The sequence below is a fragment of the Spermophilus citellus genome, assembly GCF_964194105.1.
Source record: "Spermophilus citellus genome assembly, chromosome: 2".
NCBI lineage: Eukaryota > Metazoa > Chordata > Mammalia > Rodentia > Sciuridae > Spermophilus > Spermophilus citellus.
In genome coordinates, this window is record NC_138183.1 from 15,643,301 (window position 1) to 15,663,746 (window position 20,446).

The following is a 20,446-nucleotide window of genomic DNA, read 5'->3' on the forward strand; positions in this document are numbered from 1 at the left end:
TGTCCCGATTCGCCACTCAGGCCATGGTCTGTATAAAGGGATTGGATTTGATCAGAGTTCCTCAACTTTTACATGATTGACATGTTGGTTCCAGAATCCTTTGTTGCAGGGGTCTGTCCTGAGCACTGTAAGATGTCTGACAGCACCCCTGGCTTATACAAACCAGACATCAGCAGCATCCCCTTAATGACAATCAAAGATGTCCCCTGGGGGAAAAATGGTCCCCACTTGGAAAGCACTGGGCTGGGGCTTTTAAATCTTAGCTAATTCTAGGACTGTGGGTGAAGCTTCACTCTCTTATGTACATACATGTGCGTGAACACACACACACACACACACACACACACGCACATCCACACCACTGTTCCAGGAACAACCTTGTTCCTGTCCCACTTTTGACAGCTGTGATGTTCTCCATCCTGTTTCCTTGCCATAACAACTCAGCATTCTCTCCAAGCTCCCACCCGCACCCCTCACAGCAGAAGCTATGGAGGAGGTCTGAAGGGGTGCCGTGCTGCGATTTCAGCGTACTGTAGCTCCTCACCACAGGGAACTCTGAACGGTCGCCTCTACCCCCTGTTTGCCACTCCGGTGGGCTGTGGCAGACAGTCTTGGCAGCTGCGGCTGTTACAGTTCTGAGCTCAACATGGAAGCCTTTGTTTTAGGCTCTGAACGAAACTTGAGACCACAGCTTTTTCCAGCCCACTCCTCTGCACACGTGCTTCTCTCCTCTGCCCTGACAGCTGGGGCTTGCTGCGACAAGTGGATTTTTGTGGCAACTTGTGATAAAATGGTGCATTTGTGCAATACAGGGAAATATTCAGTTGGGCAGGAAATCTCTGTCTCTCTCTTTTTGATTTTTTTTTCTTTGTTTAGCTTTATTTTACTCCCATAGTCAGCTGGAAGAGTAAATAAATAAGGTTTGCTGTTTAATCGTGTGTGGAGATGGTTCTGCAGTTGACAAAATGTTTGTGTCCTCATTATATTTTTACATGGTAGTCATAAACATCCAAGATGGAGAGAGGGGACGTGACTGTTCACAGCAACATGGTTAGTCAAGAGCAGAAACAGTTTTCAAAGGTTCTTGCTAGTTAAAATCTCACAGACCAATGAACAAGACACAGAGACAAGGAAGTATCATATGAGATGATAAGTGCTGATGCACAGTTACAGGAAAGGAGCAAGTAGAGCTGAGTTTAAGGAATAACACTTTTAAAAGGAATTGAAAAAAAGTAACGGCCACTGAAAATCTGACCTTAAGTGGTTACTAAAGGATTTGGGTCCCCAAACTATGGGACCACTGTGATCAACATTCCCTAGCAGAGAATAGAGTAACATCGGGATTAGCCTTCATCATCATCGATATCCTCCTTACCATTCATGCCATTTTTTGAGCATTTATTATATTCCAGGCTCTTGAAGGGGCACATTACATAAATTATGTCATTTGATTGTTATATTAGTCCTGTGTATAGGTGTTATTGCTAGCCACATTTTACAGATGAGGAAAATAAGCAAAGTTATCTTGTCTAAAACAATACCACTGATAGTTGGTGCAAGGTAGATGCAAAGCCTTTCAATATGGAGTAGGATAAGCTCTCTTAGAATAAACAAAATGAGAGGTACCAACAATACAGCGTTAAGCTACTGAGGAGATGAAGCTAGTGATGGGAAGATAAAAAGTAAGACTGGTGAATTTTCCAAAGGCAAAGCATGCCTTTGTGATTTCCATGAGGAACCTTCCCCTAAGCTTTCTGTTGGACTCTAGCATTTCTCCAATGCATTCCCACACTTTGCCCGATACCACCTAGTAAAACTGGTGTGCAAGACCACACCTAACCCCTCCTCCTTTAGTTTCCCCTTCAAATGCCCTCTGAATGCTGGGAACACTGAGGCTTAGAGGCACTACGAGTTCTTTGATCCCAAATTTCCTTGGAGTCTGGGAGACGCTACACTGAGCTGTATAGAAGCTACCCCAACAAGCTCCATGAACTCATCTCCAAGGTATCCAGCCCAGATAGGCATGAGGATAACCTACCGTGAGACTTGGTGCATACATCTGATCATGCAAAAGCAAAACACTCATCTGTGTGTATACGTCTGTGTGAGAGGAGAGGAGAAAGGAACTCTTGTTTATTGAGTCTCTGTGATATGCACAGCAGGTTGTGAAGATGGAGGTTGAGACAGAAGCTCAGGTTATGTGTCTGTGCCTCTTACCGGGCATACGAGACTTTGTTCCTGCATTAATTCCTTTCACCTACTCTTTCAACACATCCTCAGTGTGACACATGAGGACAGTGCATTCCTAAGAGACTAAGGGGTTTACAACATGTGAACAGCCAAACAAAGCAGGGTTGGGAGCCCAGATCTCCATAGAGTGTATGGCTTTAGGCACAAACCATACTGACCTGCATAAACTTTAATGCATTCTGCTAATGGAAGGGATCATCGTGAAGATGTGTTAACTTTTTTCTTCTCTCTTGTCTTCCCCCTACTTTCCTTCTCCTCCTCCGCTTCTTCCCTCCTTTCTCTCCTTTTGATTTTGTTCTCTACAGGACTCCAGAGAATGGAGCAAGAATGAGAGGAAAAAGGCCGGCAGAAAAGCATGAACTGGAGGTTTGTTGAGCTCCTCTACTTCCTGTTTGTATGGGGCCGTATCTCAGTGCAGCCCTCCCACCAGGAACCAGCTGGGACAGACCAACATGTCTCCAAGGAATTTGATTGGCTTATTTCAGACAGGGGGCCTTTCCACCACTCCAGGAGCTACCTATCCTTTGTGGAAAGACACCGACAAGGATTTACAACCAGATATAAAATATACAGGTATGATGGAGGCTGAAAGAGCCCTCACCTTTCCTTTCTGTTGGGCTTTGTGGGGTCAGGCCCTGCCACACCCTTGCTGCTGGATAAGTGTCCGAGTCAGGAGATCTTGTCCCTTTTACAGGCTTTTTTTTTCATTTTGAAAAGTAAAAAAGAAAAAAAAAATTGACAATGACAAAGAGACGATCAAAATATCAGATACCTAATATTTATCCAGTACTTGTGTGCTGGGCATGGTGCTTAATACTTACTATTTATTATTTCATTTACAATTTCTAATAATTATCTAATGTAGATTTTGGTAGTTTTCTCTACTTTTCGTCTTATGTAACTGAACCTCACCAAGGTTAAATGATGTGTCTAAAGTCACAAAGTCAATAGGTGGTAGGACTGGGATTCAAACCCTACTTTTGTCTGCATCCATAGTTATGGTGATTCTCAACCACGGGAGGCATAGGTAGCCTTGTTTTACAAATGCTGCTAGGGAATCTAGGAGCCTACTCTAATATATCCGTGCATTTGGGGAAAAAAAGCAGACACTCAGTGAACAAACCTTTCTTCCAGAAGGTATGAACTGGGTCTTGGCTTATTGGAATCCTACCCAAAGACTTAGCTCTCTACAAGAGAGAAAAAGTTTTCTCTACCCTCTGATGGTTCAGTATGTGAGGAAGCTACATCACAAATTGACAGTAGATAGATTAGGAAGAGGAAAGGTGTTTACATTATGGGTATGCATATGTGGGAGCCCTACAAAATAAGAGACATGAAGAAGGGCCACATGATTGACATCTGTTTAGCATCCTGAGCTGCAGAAAGAAGTAGAGGACTGGGGTTTCTGAGGAGTGGTAGCAAAGAAAGTTATGAGAGGGTGAGGGGAAGAAATGATGGAGAACATCATTGTCTGGTTGTACAGATAAAGTCTCTCTGGTAATAAAAGTCATCTCTCAGAGCAGCTCATTAGAACAAGAAGTGATAGCTTGTGATAAAATCTGTCTGGGCCTGTGTCTCCTGTCCTATGAGTTCATCTCCCTGGTTGATGAGATTCCTGGGGAAGGGATTCATGAACATTGAATTCTTGGGGGGAGAATGCATCTGTAGGAGCTTGAGGGAACTTCAGTGAAAGCCCCACCTTGTACTTTGGGGGAGAAAGAGAGACCAGAACCAGGAGGGCAGGGGAAGAACATAGAGACTTTGGCTCTTAGTTAGTTCGGAACATTCAGCATGAATAACGCTGTGCTTTGAGGTACTGTTTCTGAGCCCCAATAGCTAATAGCCCAAAGTCCTTTCTTCTTTGAAACTCTTAGGTTTTCCACATTCTACTTACTCATGGTCTCCTTGATCTATTCACCGCTCTCTATACTTACTCCTACTTAACTATATTACCATTTGCAATGAGAGTGTATTCTTGTATTACAAACTATTTGGAATCTCCATGTATTCTTTTTTTTTTTTTCACCTAACTGGAAACTCTTTGAAACAAATGTGTGTGTGTGTGTGTGTGTGTGTGTGTGTGTGTGTGTGTGTAGGATTCATTCACTTCTGTGTCCCCAGGGTGATTTTTACTCTGCCATTGTTATTATAAGCACACAATAAATAGTGTGGACTTGAATTAGTGCAAAAATTCTCTGGAGCTTTGAGTTAATGTCAAGGAAGAAAGGGCAAACCCTAACATTTCTGGGCCCGTTAGAATACAGGAGCTGGAAAGCATGGTGCAAGAGAGAACACTGGCCTACAGCTAACAAGGCCTGGATTCAGGTCTACAGGCTTCTCAGTTGGTATGAAGAGTAGGCCTGTCTTCCTGGCATATTTTGTGGTATTATGCACTGGGAGTGAGGGATTCATGAAATCTCTACCAGCTGCATATGATACTATACTGAATATTCAAATCCTCCTCTGAAAATGGGCCCACAAGTGACTGAGGTCTCACAATGGTCCTGTTTATGTGAGAGTTCACATGAGCTTTCTGTGTGCCTTCTTGGAGGCTGGTCAGTATAATCAGAGAGTTATGTGGGAGAGAGACTTATCTCTCTGGGCATTATGAAATGGAGGAACGGACAGGAGAATGAATGTTGGACAAGAAAAGGGGGAAAATGTGCAAGGGTGAAAAATAGAGGGGCATTTCTTTCCTCAACAGATAAGAAAGTCACAATTTTAAATATATAATGATGATTAAGTTTCCCTTGGGATAACTCTCCCCAAATCACCCAAGAACAGTAGTTATCTACTTAATTTCCATTTTGGATCCTTAAATAGTCTCTGACAGAGTGTGGGCACTACTGTTTGTGTTTATGCATAAACCAAATATGGGTGCCCATTGCTCAAGAGGACACATCAATCTCAGAAATTCCCGATACTGGAGAGAAGGATGTGGGTTTGAGATGTTGGATTTGGGGGGACCAATGAAGCAGAGATCCCAATATTTCACTCTTTGTGTTTTGTCAAGAAGTTACATCTTCTTGGTTTTATGGATGTCCTTCTTGTCTGTTTGAGCCTCTCCAGGACATTTTCAGGTTCAGATGACTAGAGTTTATATTTGCATTTTAAAGATGATTTGATGAGTGACTTTAGGAAAGTCATGTAGTCAAGAGAAATTACGGTCTGGGCTGGAAACAGAGAATAAGTCAATCACTACACTAGTGACCAGACCAGAACTGCTGGGATCCATTTCTTGTTTACTAAAGTGTCTGAGAAAATGTGGTCTTCTTGTCCCTTTGCTAGACACTGAGGGTATGAGTGGGTCTGAGGATGTGTAGGCATGATATGACATCATATTGGTTATAGTGCAGTATTATAAGGACAGATATTGCCTCTGTTAGATGATCAATATAAATTGTTGTTGCTGTTGGACCAACACATTCTTAAATACATACCTTAAGTGTTGCCATGCACAGAGGCTTGATAGCATCCTTTTATTGAGCACTTATAATGTTCCAGGAAAGGAGAATATTCGGTCCTCACAACATCCTCTACCATGTGGATAGCGCCTTGTCTTCCTGTCTTCTTCTTTTACTTCTTGTTTTTTCTTTTGTGATACTGGGAATTGAACCTGGGAATACTGTACCAGTGAGCTTCAGCCCTAGCTCTTTTTATTTTTTAGTTTTGGGGCAGGGTCTTGCTAAGCTACCCAGGCTGACCTCAAACTTCTGTTCCTCTTGCCTCAGCCTTCTGAGTCACTGGGATTGTAGTGTGTGCCACCACATGCTGGCATGCCTTGTCATTTTACGGATGGAAAGCCAGGACTTGGGGAGGTTGGGTGTATTGCTATATTCATCCATCCAGTAAAGAGTGGAGCTTGGTTATAAATACTTCTCTACCTGACTCCAAAGTCCTTTAAACGCTCTGCTGGATGTTCACTCCCCTCCCAAACACATCTGTATGGCTTCCACATGCAGAGCGTTTCCGAGCTCGGAAAGGGTGACTCCAAATATCCTTTATTACAATGGCTTTGTCAACATTTTGAAGGTAGTTTTGGAGATGTTGAGAGGTGAAAGGTGGCTAATGGAGGTTGGGAGTTGAGACCTCTGAATGCTAATGCCAGGTCTCTGTGTACTGGTCTTGTGACATTAGGCAAGGCCCTTCCTTTCCTAAATCCCACTTTCCTCATTTATCCCATGACACGGTTGATGTAGATCAGTGCTTTTCAACCTGTGCTATTTGAAATGCTGAGGACTGAATAAAGTAGCCATAGAAACTGCTGTAGTGTGGGGACAGGGGCAAAGGGGCCCTTCAGACAGAATTGCCAGCTTTTATCTTCCTTTATAAAGAAACGATTGGCATCTGCTTTTGCTTTTAATTTTTTTCATATGCTTTATGTTGGATTCCATGGTTTAAACTAAATTTGCAATCATCCAATGAGCTCGTTTCTAAGATCCTTTTTGGCTCTGAAATTAAGTCTAAGATTTAAGGAAGGTCACGTGGGTAATTAAATGATGGAGTTTGACCCAGAAGTCAGACCTTTGGTCATCTAGTTATTCTTTCCTTCCTTTATTTAATCCTCAAATAATTATGAAGCACCAGTTCTAGGCCCAGCACTGTATTTAGAGCAAATGATCCAATGATGAGTAAAATAAACATGGCCCCTTCTCTCATAGAAGAGACTGACATTAATCAAGCATGTGTGTGCACATGCACTCACGCATTTACGTACACAGTAAGTGCTACGAAGGAAAATGTGCAAGAAACTGGGAAATAATGAATGCCACAAACAAAGATTTGGGCCTTATGATGTTGAAGGATTAGGTGGGGCTCTTGTCGTATCTGCACAGGGAACACATGCAAATGAGTACCCAGAGACCAATGCCCACCCAGGCGCTGGCCAGAGCAACCCCAACTAGGATGTGCTCCTGGGGACAGTTGTTGAATGATATTTTTTTCCTCCCTGGTTGCTGCTAACTGAGGTAGTCTCCAAGGTCTTTCACATCCCTGAAACTCCATGATTCTGTGAAATGTTGTCATTTTAAAATCGGGCATATCCCAGCAGAATGGACTGTGGGTTTGGAGTCTGGAGAACCAGGCTCTGTTTGATTTGAAGTCTCCTTTTAGCTTTATCATTCTGGTTAGTTCATTCAAGCAGCATTAATTTGGTTATACATTCATCACTTTAGAATTTAAGACCAATCGTACGCCACTAACTGTGCTATGATTTGGTGATACAGAGATGACCCAAAGTAGACAGTAAAGTATACACAGCCACACACACAACACACACCCACTCACACAGCTTATACCCCCTCCTCTACTGAGCTCAGAGTTGGGAGTGAAGGACCGGGAGGGTGGACAAGCAAAGACGTGTCACTCCATCTATAGGAAAAATCCCGCAGATATAGTTTTCCCTTCCGTGGTCAGGGATAACAATGTCTGTCATACCTGTCAGGTCAGGGGACATACAGTTTGTGTGACAACACTGTAAAATTTACATTTCTTTTTGCTTGGAAAATATTTTCATTTGAGTTCAGCCATTCTGTCAGGAAAATATGATTATTTTCTCATTTTATGAATGAGATTACTAAGGCACTAAGGGACAAAGTACTTTGCTCACCTCCCACAGTTGGGAAGTGCCAAAGCTGGATTCAGAAGTAAGCCTTTAGGGTGGTTCCCTTGAGCTTTTATCATTTTCTCATGGCTTTCTGTAATTTTAGTTACTTCATTTATTATAAAATATTTACTTTGACTATGGGCAAGTTGCCTCCTCTCTGAGACTCATTTTTCTCATCTATAAATTGGTGATGATAATAAATACTCGGTGAAGATTTGGTGAGAAATAACATATTGAGTATACAGGGCTCGGGATTTTGTAAAAGCTTCATACAGATGAGTTCCCACCTCCATTCCAGGAGCAGAGTGCATTTGTAGAAATTGTTTCTTTTTGTATCTTGATAATTTAAAAGTTGGTTTTGTCTGAGGGTGTTTCCTGTATTCCTACTGCCTTTTTTTTTTTTTTTTTTTTTTATACCAGGGATTGAACTCAGGAGTACAGGAATACCGAGCCACATCCCCAGCCCTATTTTGTATTTTTAAAAATTGTTTTAGAGACAGGGTCTCACTGAGTTGCTTAGCATCTCGCTTTTGCTGAGGCTGGCTTTGAACTTGCGATCCTCCTGCCTCAGACTCCTGAGCTGCTGGGATTACAGGCGTGTGCCACCACACCTGGCCCCTACTGTCTTTTGTTTGTTTGTTTGTTTGTTTGTTTGTTTGATTTTTTGTTAGTGTTTTCCTGGCTTTGAGAACATCAGTAATTGCTGTAAATTTAGTAGCTACTTCAAAGGCGGCTTTAATAGGAAAGCTATGGTTCCATTTGTAGGCTTTGGATTTGGAGAGTCAGGGCATCGGGGAGACAATGGGGAGACAATGGTAAAGATGGTCAGTTCGCCACAAGAAGTGGTTTCACATGGAGTGGTTTTCCCTGCAGGTTGCAGCACAAGGGATTTGTGGCTTATGTTGCAATCACTTTGAGCTCAAAATATGTATCTGAAAGTCAAGTATAAATCGAATCTTGGTAGACCGAGTCTAATTGCCCAGCTGTCTTGCATATTTATTTAAGAGTTGTGTGAATCACCATTCTAATGTGCTGTCTTGATATTCCTTCATGTATTTAACAAGAACATCTATTGTAGGTTTTGCATTAACACTGTTTGGATAAATGAATGGGCCTGGATGGGTAGAAGGTTCTATTAAGTTAAATGAGATGTGGTTCTCTCAAGATTATACGTGGGACACCTTGCTCTGCCAGATGCTGTTCACTGGGGAGTCCATAACATATTAAACAGGCACAAACCTGCCTTCAAGGAACTCAGAGAGCAGTGGGCTGAGAGAGAAGCCTACTATTACCCCACTGTGGAGACTTGTGGTTGAACTTGACAGAGATCTCCAGCCTCTTGGTTCCAGATCAAATCTTAACATCATATTGTAGAAGGACTATATTTCTATCTGTGTGTCTAAAATTAATGTAGATCAGCATTTCATAACATATATTACATGGATCTCCAGTTCAAAGTGATATTAAAAGTGTTTTTCTGAAAGTAAAAGGGACCCTCATAGTCAAATAAGTAACAATAATAATAATAATTGATCACATGGAATCTTGAGTGCCTAGCATTGCACTATACCAGGTATAGACATTATTCCAACTGATATTGACAATACACCTGTGCAGTATATTTTGCTCTTATCTCCATGGACATAACTTGTACAAGGTAAAAGGATTAATTTCATAACATATATTACATGGATCTCCAGTTCAAAGTGATATTAAAAGTGTTTTTCTGAAAGTAAAAGGGACCCTCATAGTCAAATAAGTAACAATAATAATTGATCACATGGAATCTTGAGTGCCTAGCATTGCACTATACCAGGTATAGACATTATTCCAACTGATATTGACAATACACCTGTGCAGTATATTTTGCTCTTATCTCCATGGACATAACTTGTACAAGGTAAAAGGATTAATTTGAGGTACAGGACCCGCTCCCAGGCAAGTTTGAATCCAGAGCCTGTATCCTCCACCGTACCCTGCTGCCTCTGAAATGATGTAAAGATACATATGGGAAATGGAAACAGTGTTACAGGGGCCTCCTTACCACAGGGCTTTTATTACTGTTAAATTATGTAGCAGCATTTGACCAAACCTCTTTGACCATGCAACCTTCTGCTCAGCAGACCTGAGGGATGGCTGGCCTTGCCAGCATCGACAGCTTGAGTGTCACCTCTTTGGATTCCAGCCCATGTCAAAGCACTCTGAAAGGGAAGCTCCTTCAGTTTGGGTACCTGGCACCTAGCAGAGGAAACCAATAATCCTGTGGAGCTTTTGTTTGGAGGACTTTGGTTTAAATCTACCTTCTGGTTTATGATTGAAAAACACGGAATCAGTAGCTTCAGTTTTGCTATCACAGATTTTATATATATATATATATATATATATATATATATATATATATATATATATATATATATAAATTTTCCTCTTTCATTTATATTAATAAATTTGGATTCCACCCTGTGATATAAATATGGGAACTTCAACAGAGGACAGGGTCACAGCTGAGGAGTTAGATAAGCCTAGCATATATGAGGCCCTGGGTTTGATTCTCAGTGCCACATAAAGATAAATAAATAAAGGTAAAAAAATAAAAATAAAAAAAGACATGGGTTTCACCAGCAAACCAGTGGTTGGACATTATAATCATGCGCAGAACTCAAAAAATACCAATGCAGAAATCTTTCGCCAGTATTTAGACTGAATTGGTCTAGGAGAGATATGAGCTGGAACAATGATTGTTATCTGAGGTCACACACACACACACACACACACACACACACACACTTGGCAATGGCTGAGGACATTTTTGGTGTCTAGCTGGTAATAGTAGTGGGTGATGCTACTGGTACCTACGGGTAGATGCTAGGAATCAGGGGTGCTGTTAAAGATGCTATGGTGAACAGAACAGCTCTCTGTGGCAATGATTGTAGACATGGGCTCAGATGTGGTGCAGTTGAAATGTCTGAACTCTTATGGAAATTCTGATGGGTTTCTACTCTGACTACACTCTCTTTAGGAAGTAAAACGTTGAGGCTCTATCATCAGTTCTTATGTCACTAAAAAACAGCTTAGACCAAGTATATTAACAGACACTTTCTTTCCTTTTAGAGTGTGTCCAGTTGGCTCAAAAGAAGATGAAAATGGGACGATGTTCCATGTTCATATTTGTCAATTTCAACCACTTAGAGGTTGGCAGCAGGCTCCCCTGCCCCCACCCCACCCCATCTCTCACTTAATCCAAATTCCTGATCAAAGGCTCCCTGAATAGATTAGAGTAGACAAGGATAACAGACAAACTTCTCCTAGGCCACTTTCAAAAATAATCTTCAGTGTTGACTGCTTAAAACTGATCTTCCAATTCCAGGAATGATAGTTTTATTGCTGCCAAATCAGTATCGTTGCAGAATTTTACCTCTTTGCCCTGTGCCACTGTTCACCTGGCTTCTGAGAGTGGCAAACCATCATTTGCTGCAATCTCCCCACAGCAATTGTCCAGTTATAGTCAGGGGCAGTGTCTAAAAAACGGACCTGCTTGCTCACCCTCTGGCGATGACACACAGTGTCTTTAACCTGATACCAAAGATGGCCACTGCTGTGACTAGGGAGATTCAGAGGAGAGATGGAGACACGCCCCTAGGGTTTTAGATTCCAGGCTCCAAACCTTAGGTTAGAAAGAAAGAGGGGATGGAGCCTCCTCTGGACCACCTGCCACTTCCCTCATTTATATTTGAAAAATCTTTGCTGATCTCTAAACTCCTGCTGGTCAGGTCCTGCACTGTCTCCTGGGCATGAGGGAGGAGAGCTTTGACTTCTGCCCTCAGGAAGCTCATGGGATGGGGGCTGGGGGACTGATTGACAGACCGATCACCACAGTGCCATATGCTGAGTTCCCCGATTGAAAGGTGCCAGGGGATGCTATGTTCCTGTAGAGGAGCAGAGCTTCCCTTTCATTGCGGTGGCAAAGGGGGGGGGGGAGGCTAGGTGGGAAAGAGCACTCTGGGAAAGCATCTACAGAAAGAGGTGCTGAATGCAGTCTTCAAGGAGGAGTAGGGTTCCATAACGGGGCAGTGAGGAGAACATCATCTCATGCAGAGGAAGATGCGAAGATGCACCCGCCCATGCAGGGAGGCAGGAGCGAGGCTGGTTCTGTAGGTCCTCATGCATCATGTTTTTTTTTTTTTTTTTTTTTTTTTTTTTTTTTTGAGTGGTATTGAGTGGTACTGAAGGTAGGAAATGAGGAGGAAGAGCAACTTGAAGCCAACAGGGAAATGAATTTGAGATGGCAAGTTGATTTCAAACTCTAGATAATTAGCAGGGTATTGCTAGAGAGTTATTTATAGCAGTGTTTTGTTGCTGTTGTTGCATTTCCTGACCTTAACCCATGCAAAGAAATACAGTTTACTTCCAATAAACGTGGCCAGAGAGGTAGATAAAAACATATGATTGAAATGCAAATTTACAGAAACCGAACCTTACCGCAAGTGATGTGTTGTAAATATTTTCTCTTCTGTTCCATACAGATGTAATCTATTCCTTTCTGATACATTTATTTTTAAAGTGCTGGTGCCTACCAACGAAATAGATGTCATCCTCTATAATGGGGCTCTGCAGTTTGAAAAGCACAGACACTGTGGCGGTCACATTTTGGCTCAGAGGAACATTGTGCTCCATTTGATGAACAACGTTTGCTCTGAACTTAGAGTAAGCAGGTTGGAACCTGCGCCTTGCTGTGGGTATCCAGAAAACAGTGAAGGGCTTGAAGCAGGAGGCCAATGTGGTCTGATGTACTCTTGCTCTGGCTGCAAGTGAGCAGCTGGTGAAAGGGAGGAAGAGAGAAGGGTTAGGAAGATACAGTTAATTCAGAGAGAGAGAGAGAGCTGGAGCAGGCAGGTAGATCAGGGCAATGGAGGAGTTCATTAACTCCCAAGGACCACTCAGTGCCACCAAGGCAGGCTACAGACCCACCACGCAGACAGCTCCCTCTTTCTGTGCTGCATGTGCACTTACCTGCCCCAATTCCACACTGGGCACCCTGGGCAGGATGCATTCTTTTATGTAGAGTTCTATAGCTACTGGATACCTTTGTGTCTCCAATGAAAGAAACCCGAATGCCCAAGCTTCTTCCTCCAGGCAATTTCTTTATCTCTCAAGATTATCCTTTTGGGCAGAAGAATTACTGTGTCTCATTAGTAGATTCTCAGACTCTTTGAGAAATGTTTTGAATTCCACCCTTTGTGTCTGCCTTAACTCATCCCTGCTCACCTGAATGGAGACAGGCACTTACAAGTCTGGATCTTAAGATTAGGTCAACCCGAGATGCTCACTACAGCTTAACCAACATTTAGAGGGAGACAGACCTTGATTTGAATCCTAGATCTTCCACTTCCCATCCATGAAATCTTAAGCACATGGTTTAAATTCGTTGAGTCTCACTTTTTTCAATAGCAAAATGGGAATACATGCCAAGGTTATTCCAAGGTTAAAAAAAGAATATACGGTAGTATTCCTCACAGTACCAGGGCTTGAGAACTAGTAGATACAATATCTATAGTATCAACCCCTGGAAATTCAGGAATGGGGAGTCCGAGGAGTCTTGCTGGGACCTCCAACATGGGGGATGGTTGGCCTGTATTTTGTGTAGCACAGGTACCTATGGAATCAGCATTCACTTCCTTCTTAGACCAAAGGTTACTTCATACCAGGAAGCTAGATAAAGAGGACCAGGGAGAGGAAGGGTTCTGATGCCCTGAGGCACATGTGGCAGGAATCCAGAGGCCAGTATTCCAGCAAGCTGTCTTTAAGATAGTGGTATGCATTGATTTATGCATACACTACACGTCCCAGAATTTTCAAGCTTCTAATTTATTAATCAGCCCAGGTGATGGGAGCAGTCTGCGACATCTCATCTTCCAATTCCTGCCACATGGTGTTCACCAGGTTGTCTTTGATGTGCATTGCTCAGGGGACATTGGTCCCCCAGGGATGGTTTCTCACCCAAGCACCTTCACAGCAATCAGCAGCATTTCAGGGTGGGGTGTGTGCATGAGTGTGTGTGTGTGTGTGTGTGTGTGTGTGTTTTGTAACTTTTTGCAATTTTGCTTTTCTGCAAATTGCAGGTTTGTGATTCAGAGAAGGCCAGCAAGGTGTAGCCTCCATCCATGAGGGCTTGTGACAGCCTCTCTGTGACTCTAGTGTGACAAACGTTTTATTTCACATTGATGGAGGGGGTGGGTTCTAAGAAGTGAATACAAATGATATCAAAGCCTCTGTTCAGCAGGTTAATTTGGGATTGTCTGACTTCATGGAAAGAAAAGAACACCTTTGCATTAATTATTGAGTCCCTACTATGTGCAGGCTCCTTGTTAGTCTTGGATGACACCAAAGCATTAATGATCTTTGCCCTACGTGAATATAGTGGTGTAGATGGGAAAAGATCAGAAACAGTCCAGTTGACCCTTACTATGTAACAGGCTGGGGAAAAAAAAACAAACACAACAAAGTATAAAATAGAGCTTAATGCAAAGAAGGTGCTCTAAAGTTGGTCTTGCAAGATTAAAAGAGGCTTTCAAGAAGAGATTTTTAAGTAGGGGTGTCTGCATGTGCTTGTGCATAAGCATGCACATATATGTTTTGACAGACTGTCCAGAGAGGAAAAGACACATTCTGGGACCTGTAAATAATTTAGCAGGGGTGACAGAAAAAAAACAAATGTTAGCACACAGGCCAGAGAAGTCAGTCGGAGAGTCAGGTCATGAAGCCCTGTGCACATTGTACAAAAGACTTCGAACCTCATCTTAGGGAAGCAGCTCCCACACATATTTATTTCAAGATGTTTTTACTGTTTCAGTGTTTTTATTTTATGGTTCCTCTAGGCCAAAGAAATACTAATAACTCTCTTTATTAAGTAGTTAGATCCAACAAATCAGTGAAGTGTTTATATCCTAACAAGCTCACTGACCATTTTAAAAAATAATACATTCAAATTCAAAGAAAAGTGTTATTCTTATTTTATTCTTAACCTCAGTTACCTGCTACTTCTTCTGTTGGCAGTCTGATGTCACCACCCTCATTCCTTGTTCCTTGTTAACTCCAAGTACCACTTGACCTTAGCCAAACCTCTCTTGTATTTCCTACCATCCCCAAACCCTGGCAACCACTATTTGTTCTCTATCTCTATGAGTTTTTTTTTTCATTTCAAGAATGTTATATAAATGAAATCATAACCTGAGACAGAGGGAGAGTGTGACAGTATTTATTAGTGTTTGAAGATGAAAGTTAAGAGAGAAAACTCAAGAAGCCAGGGAAATGGTTTCAGTGGTGCATCGCTGGATCTATGTTAAGTAGGAAAGAGAGAAGGCAAACATGTCAGATGTGGTCAGCTGAGGGGGTGGTGGTGTTCTTTCATCAAGGAAGAGCGTTTGGGAAGGCAGTGGGACTTTTTGAAGTTGAAGATGATAAGTCCACTTTGAAAATGCTGAATGTATATTATATGAACCACCCAAATAGCAGCTCGGTAGGCAGCTGTCTAAATGGTTCTGCCCCTTAAAAAAAAATGGGATAAGAAAGTATGATATTCAGAGTCATCAGGTGGCCAATGTTAGCCCTTGGGGCTGTGTTCACTCTTGAAAGCCTGTTCAGTAGATGCAGTAAAAAAAAAAACAAAAACAAAATAACAAAGAAGTGGAGCAGTGGCCGTTGTTATGGGTAAAGACTCCTGGCTGTTCAGCATCGTGGAGGCTACAATGCATGAGTGTTCGAGAAGGAAGGTGGAGGTAAGCCAGGATCATGGTTTCTGACACAGCACACCTGGTACTTAAAATTTTGATCTTGGCAAGAGTTGTTTAAATAGAAAAGAGCCGGAGTGAAATTGTAGTGGACAAATAAGTGAGCAGAAAGGGAGTAGACATTTAATTAATTAATTAATTAATTAAATTTTTTTAGTTATAAATGGATAACATAGTTTTATCTTATTTATTAATTTTCATGTGGTGCTGAGGATCAGACCCAGTGTCTCACACATGCCAGGAAAGAGCTCCACCACTGAGCCCCAACCCCAGCCTCTATTTACTTATTTATTTATTTATTTAAAGCTGCACAGCTATGAAAGGGGACAGAGAAATGAAACAAAGAGTTTATTTATTGTCGTCATTGGTGGGTGAGTTTTTAAGAAGAAGGGGGCCATTGAGGGCAGGAGACACTCATGCTGTGGTTCAGGGTGGGGTTATTTTTATGAAGCTGTTCCTGAAGAGGCAGGAAGGGAAAGAGTAAGAGAGTAGGTGGATGTAAAAGGAGAAGTGTCTTTTTGTTAGAAAAAAAGAGATGTGGGTGTAGATAAGTCTACAGATGTCACTTGTGAGGATTTAAAGGGACTTCTGATGGCCTCTTTTCTCTTTGTGAAGTAGAATGTCACCGTGGAAGAGCGTGCAGGGGGTGCCCAAAACATTGGCAGTGTTTGGAGATACTTGGAAATGGTTTGTCAGCAGGATGGTAGGAGGTTCTGATTAAGAAAATATAAAAGGGTTACTGGGAAGCAGGGCTTTGATAAGGTAGGGCCAACAATTCATAATGGCTATAGTCTGTGCACCTGGGATATTATTCTAAAAAATAACTGAGGAGTTTGGGTAGCAGCACTGAAGACAGAAGAGTTAGGGTCAGCAAGTTGGGGTTTGCAAAGTGGATGGAATGAAGACAATTGTGCAAGAGAGTTAAATTGGCAAAATCAAAAAAAAAAAAAAAAAAGAACTCCCATATGATCCAGAAACCCCACTACTAAATTTGCCTGCATATCCCAATGTCATGAAATTAGTATAGCAAAGAAATATCGCATTCCCATATTCATTGCAGTCTCTAATAGCCGGCATACGGAATCAACATGTGTCCATCAACAGATAAATGGTTAAAAAATGTGGTTTATACACACAATGAAATACCATTTGACCTTTCAAAAGAAGGATATATTGTCATTTATGACAATATTGATGAACTTGGAGAGCATTCTATGAAGCAAAATAAGCCGGACACAGAGAGAAAGAACGCCCGGTCTCACTTATATGCAGAATCTAAAATAGTCAAAATATTAGAAACAGAGAGTAGGATGGTAGCTCCCAGAGGTGAGCAGATGGGGCAGTAAGGGAGATGCTGGGCAATATAAAATTTTAGTTAGATAGGAAGAATAAATCCAGAGATCTATGATTCAACATGGTGACTGTCGTTATCAACAACAACATATTACATACTTGAAAATCACTGAGTGGATTTCAAGCGTACTCACCACACAAAAAAAAATAAGTATATTAGGAACTCTATTAATTGGTTTGATTTGACCATTCCATAGTGCAAACATATGTCAAAACATTAGACTGTGTACCACAAATATATAAAAAGTTTACTTGTCAGTTAAAATTAATAGACTGACCAAAAATATTCGTCAAAAGTAAGAATATGGATAGGTAATTGGATCTAAGTTGTTTACAAAAAGAAGTGAAGACAGTAGACAGTAGGTAAAGAAAGGGAGAGTATCATTGACTTGGAGGTGTTGAAAAGGTGGGAGAAAAGGTGTTGGGAAAGTTAGAGACTGTAATGTTTTAACCTAATGTTTTAGAGTTAGAAAGTCTTTGGGAGATATATGTTGTAGAGTAACCAAGGGAAGAAGTAGGGGGTGAACAATATTTACTGGGAGTAGATGAAGGGGCCAAGATGCTGGGGTAAGTGATGCAAAGCACATGGATTGAAGCTGGACTTAGGATGAAGAAAGTCTGAAATTCATTCCTTAAGTGCTCTATTTAATTAGAGAATACTCTGAAAGGTGGTTATTGTATTAGTCTGTTTTTTGTTGCTATCATAAAATACTTGGTGCTGGGTACTTTATATAGAAGAGAGGTTTATTTAACTCAGAGTTGGGGAGGTCCAAGAGCATGGTGCCAGCATCATTTTTGGCTGTAGTGGGGATTTCTGGGTACACCACAAGATGGTGCATGACATCGTGGTGGGAGCATATGCATATAGGAAGAGATTGATTTCACATGGGAGACAATAAGAGCCAAGAGAGCCAAACTTGCTTTGTAATGCTCTGCACTTTTGATAACTAATCCACTCCTTCAGACCAGCATTAATGCCTTCAGAGGGCAGACTCCCCATAACCTAATCTTACTTCCCCTATACCCCTAAAGATTCTACCTTTTCACCACCACCACATTGGGGACCAAGCCTCCTGCACATGAACCTTTTGGGGACAAACCATTTAAAAACAGTAGCAATAGTTGCATACAACAAAGAAGATGTGGAGGAAGAAGATGGGGTAGGGGAATATTCAATCTGGAAAAGATTAGTATTGGAGTCCTTTAGGTTTTTGAGTAGTGATTTATCCTCTCTGAGCCTTAATTTCCTCCTCTTAGAGAGGAATGAATAATCCTTAGCTCCCTCTCTTTTGTGATGCTCAAAAGAGAAAGTGAAAGTAAATGTGCTTAGCAAACCCTGCTCCATGGTGCCCATGTGGGCTGGATTGTTCTGTGCACTGGCACTGGGGGACAGGCTTTGGATTCTTTCCACTGCTCTGATGGAAGATAGTGCTTTGGTACCTAATAATTGCATTCAAATGGCCTGATTTCAGAATGCCATTTTAGAATAACAAAATGAACGGCAGCTGTATCATCAGAGATGGGCCGTTAGATGTCCTATCTTTTAGATGTCCAGAAAAAATGTGTGAGAACAGTTGACCCAGACAAATTGACCGATGAAAGGGTAACTTGTGCTTCCACATAATGAGTTCAATATTCTTTTGATTTACAAAAAGGCACCGGGGCTCCCAGGACTGGGAGACTCGTCAGCAAAAGGGAGATGCACGGAGTCCTTCCTCTAATAGCTTCAGCTCAACCAGCTTTTTAATTTTTGTTGCAATTGTTGTTTTTGTTATCGTGGTTATTACTGTTATTATTATAAAGAAGGACAAGAAAGGGACCACTAAAAGCCAGGGATTCCCCAAAGGAGAGTTTCCAAGAAGTGTCATCTCCTTACATCTCCTACCATTGATGTTGCCAGTGGAACAGAAATTAACAGAGCCATGGGGACAACCCCACAACAGAATCCAGTTGGAATTAATTAACCAAGAACAGAGTTAAAAAATAAATTAAATTAAACTGATCAAAGATTGGGTCTAAAAAGCCATTTTTATATCAAATATATTAATAGTGAAAGCTTCTATAACCCTTTGAGCCATTTGGTGTTCACATCAATGTTTTGTGACAGCTCTTACCTGTGTAAGTCAGTTTTACACATGGGGAAATTGAGGCCTAGAGAAGTAATATGCCCAAAGGTGTACAGTTAGGAGGTGATGTGACTGTGATTCTGACCCAGGCAACCTGCTTCCAGAGTCTGAGGGGAGTGTTGGGGAGAAAGCTGGGAATCCAGCAGCCAGAGTCCTGCTCCATCTTTGACATGGCCTCCCTTTGTGACCTCAGCACGTCATCATCCTGAACCTCAGGTCCCTTTTCTGTAGCTCTAGAGATTTAGAAAAAAATACTTAAGACACTTTCCATTTCTTTTTGCTTGTTTGTTTGTTTGTTTGACCACTGTATTGAGGCTAATTGACAAATTGGAATTGTATATATTTAAGATGTACATCTCCATCTTTTGATGTATGTGCAAATTTTGAAACCATCACCACAATCAAGCTAATCAACATATCCATCATTTCACAAATAACTCTACGCTCCCCTTCCTCTCTCCCCTCCCCTTCTCCCTCCCTCCCAATCTCTCTTAAGATTCATACTCTTAAATTTCAAGTAGACAGTACAGTATTGTTAACACCAGGCTGTGTCTTAGGTCTCCAGAATGTATTCATCTTGGATGACTGAAAGTTTGTGCCTTTAACCGACATCTCTTCATTTCTACCTCTTCACTCCATATCCGGCAACGTCCATTCTATTCTCTGCCCCGATGAATTTTAACTTCTGTATTCCACATGTGAGACCACACAGCTCTTTGTTTTTTTGTTTCTAGTTTATTTCATTCAACATACTATCCTCCAAGTTCATCCATGTTGCCCCAAATGTCAGATTTTCCTTCTTTATAAGGCTGAATAATATTTTCTTTGTGTGTGTGCATGTGTGTGTGTGTGTGTGTGAGACATTGTTTTTGCTTTCTTGGGTTGATAGACATATGCACGTTTAGATTTTTTTCATATGTAGTGTGTAATCCTCAGTGAACATAGGAGTGCAAATAATATTTTCACCATTCTGATTTCATTTCCTTTGGAAATATACCCAGAATTGGGATTGCTGGGTCATATGGTAATTCTAATTTCAATTTGGGGAGAGCCTCCATATTGTTTTCCAAAATGGCTTTATAAATACACATTCCCATGGACACTGCACAAAGATTCCATTTTGTCCACATTTGTTGTCTTTTATCTGTTTTTAATAGGCATTCTAATAAGTGTGTGGTGATAGCTCATTGTGGTTTTCATATGCATTTTCCTGATGATTTGCGACATTAAACACCTTTTTATGGGGATTTGTTGGCCTTTTGTCTGTCTTCAGGGGGAGGAGTTGGGGGAGGGGGGGCGTGTCTAATCCAGTTTATAGCCCACTT

At 41.5% G+C, this 20,446-nt stretch overlaps 1 protein-coding gene across 1 annotated transcript in view; it reads left to right on the top strand.

Moving 5' to 3' along the window:
• Positions 1 to 20,446, top strand: part of BRINP1 (BMP/retinoic acid inducible neural specific 1) — a gene marked incomplete at its 3' end in the record, with an annotated part of 168,622 nt that overhangs the window by 46,314 nt on the left and 101,862 nt on the right. Inside the window, exon 2 of the mRNA XM_081280556.1 lies at positions 2,556 to 2,823. Within this exon, the coding sequence (XP_081136682.1) occupies positions 2,606 to 2,823 (218 nt within the window). The 5' untranslated portion in view covers positions 2,556 to 2,605. The remainder of the gene's footprint in view (positions 1 to 2,555; positions 2,824 to 20,446) is intronic.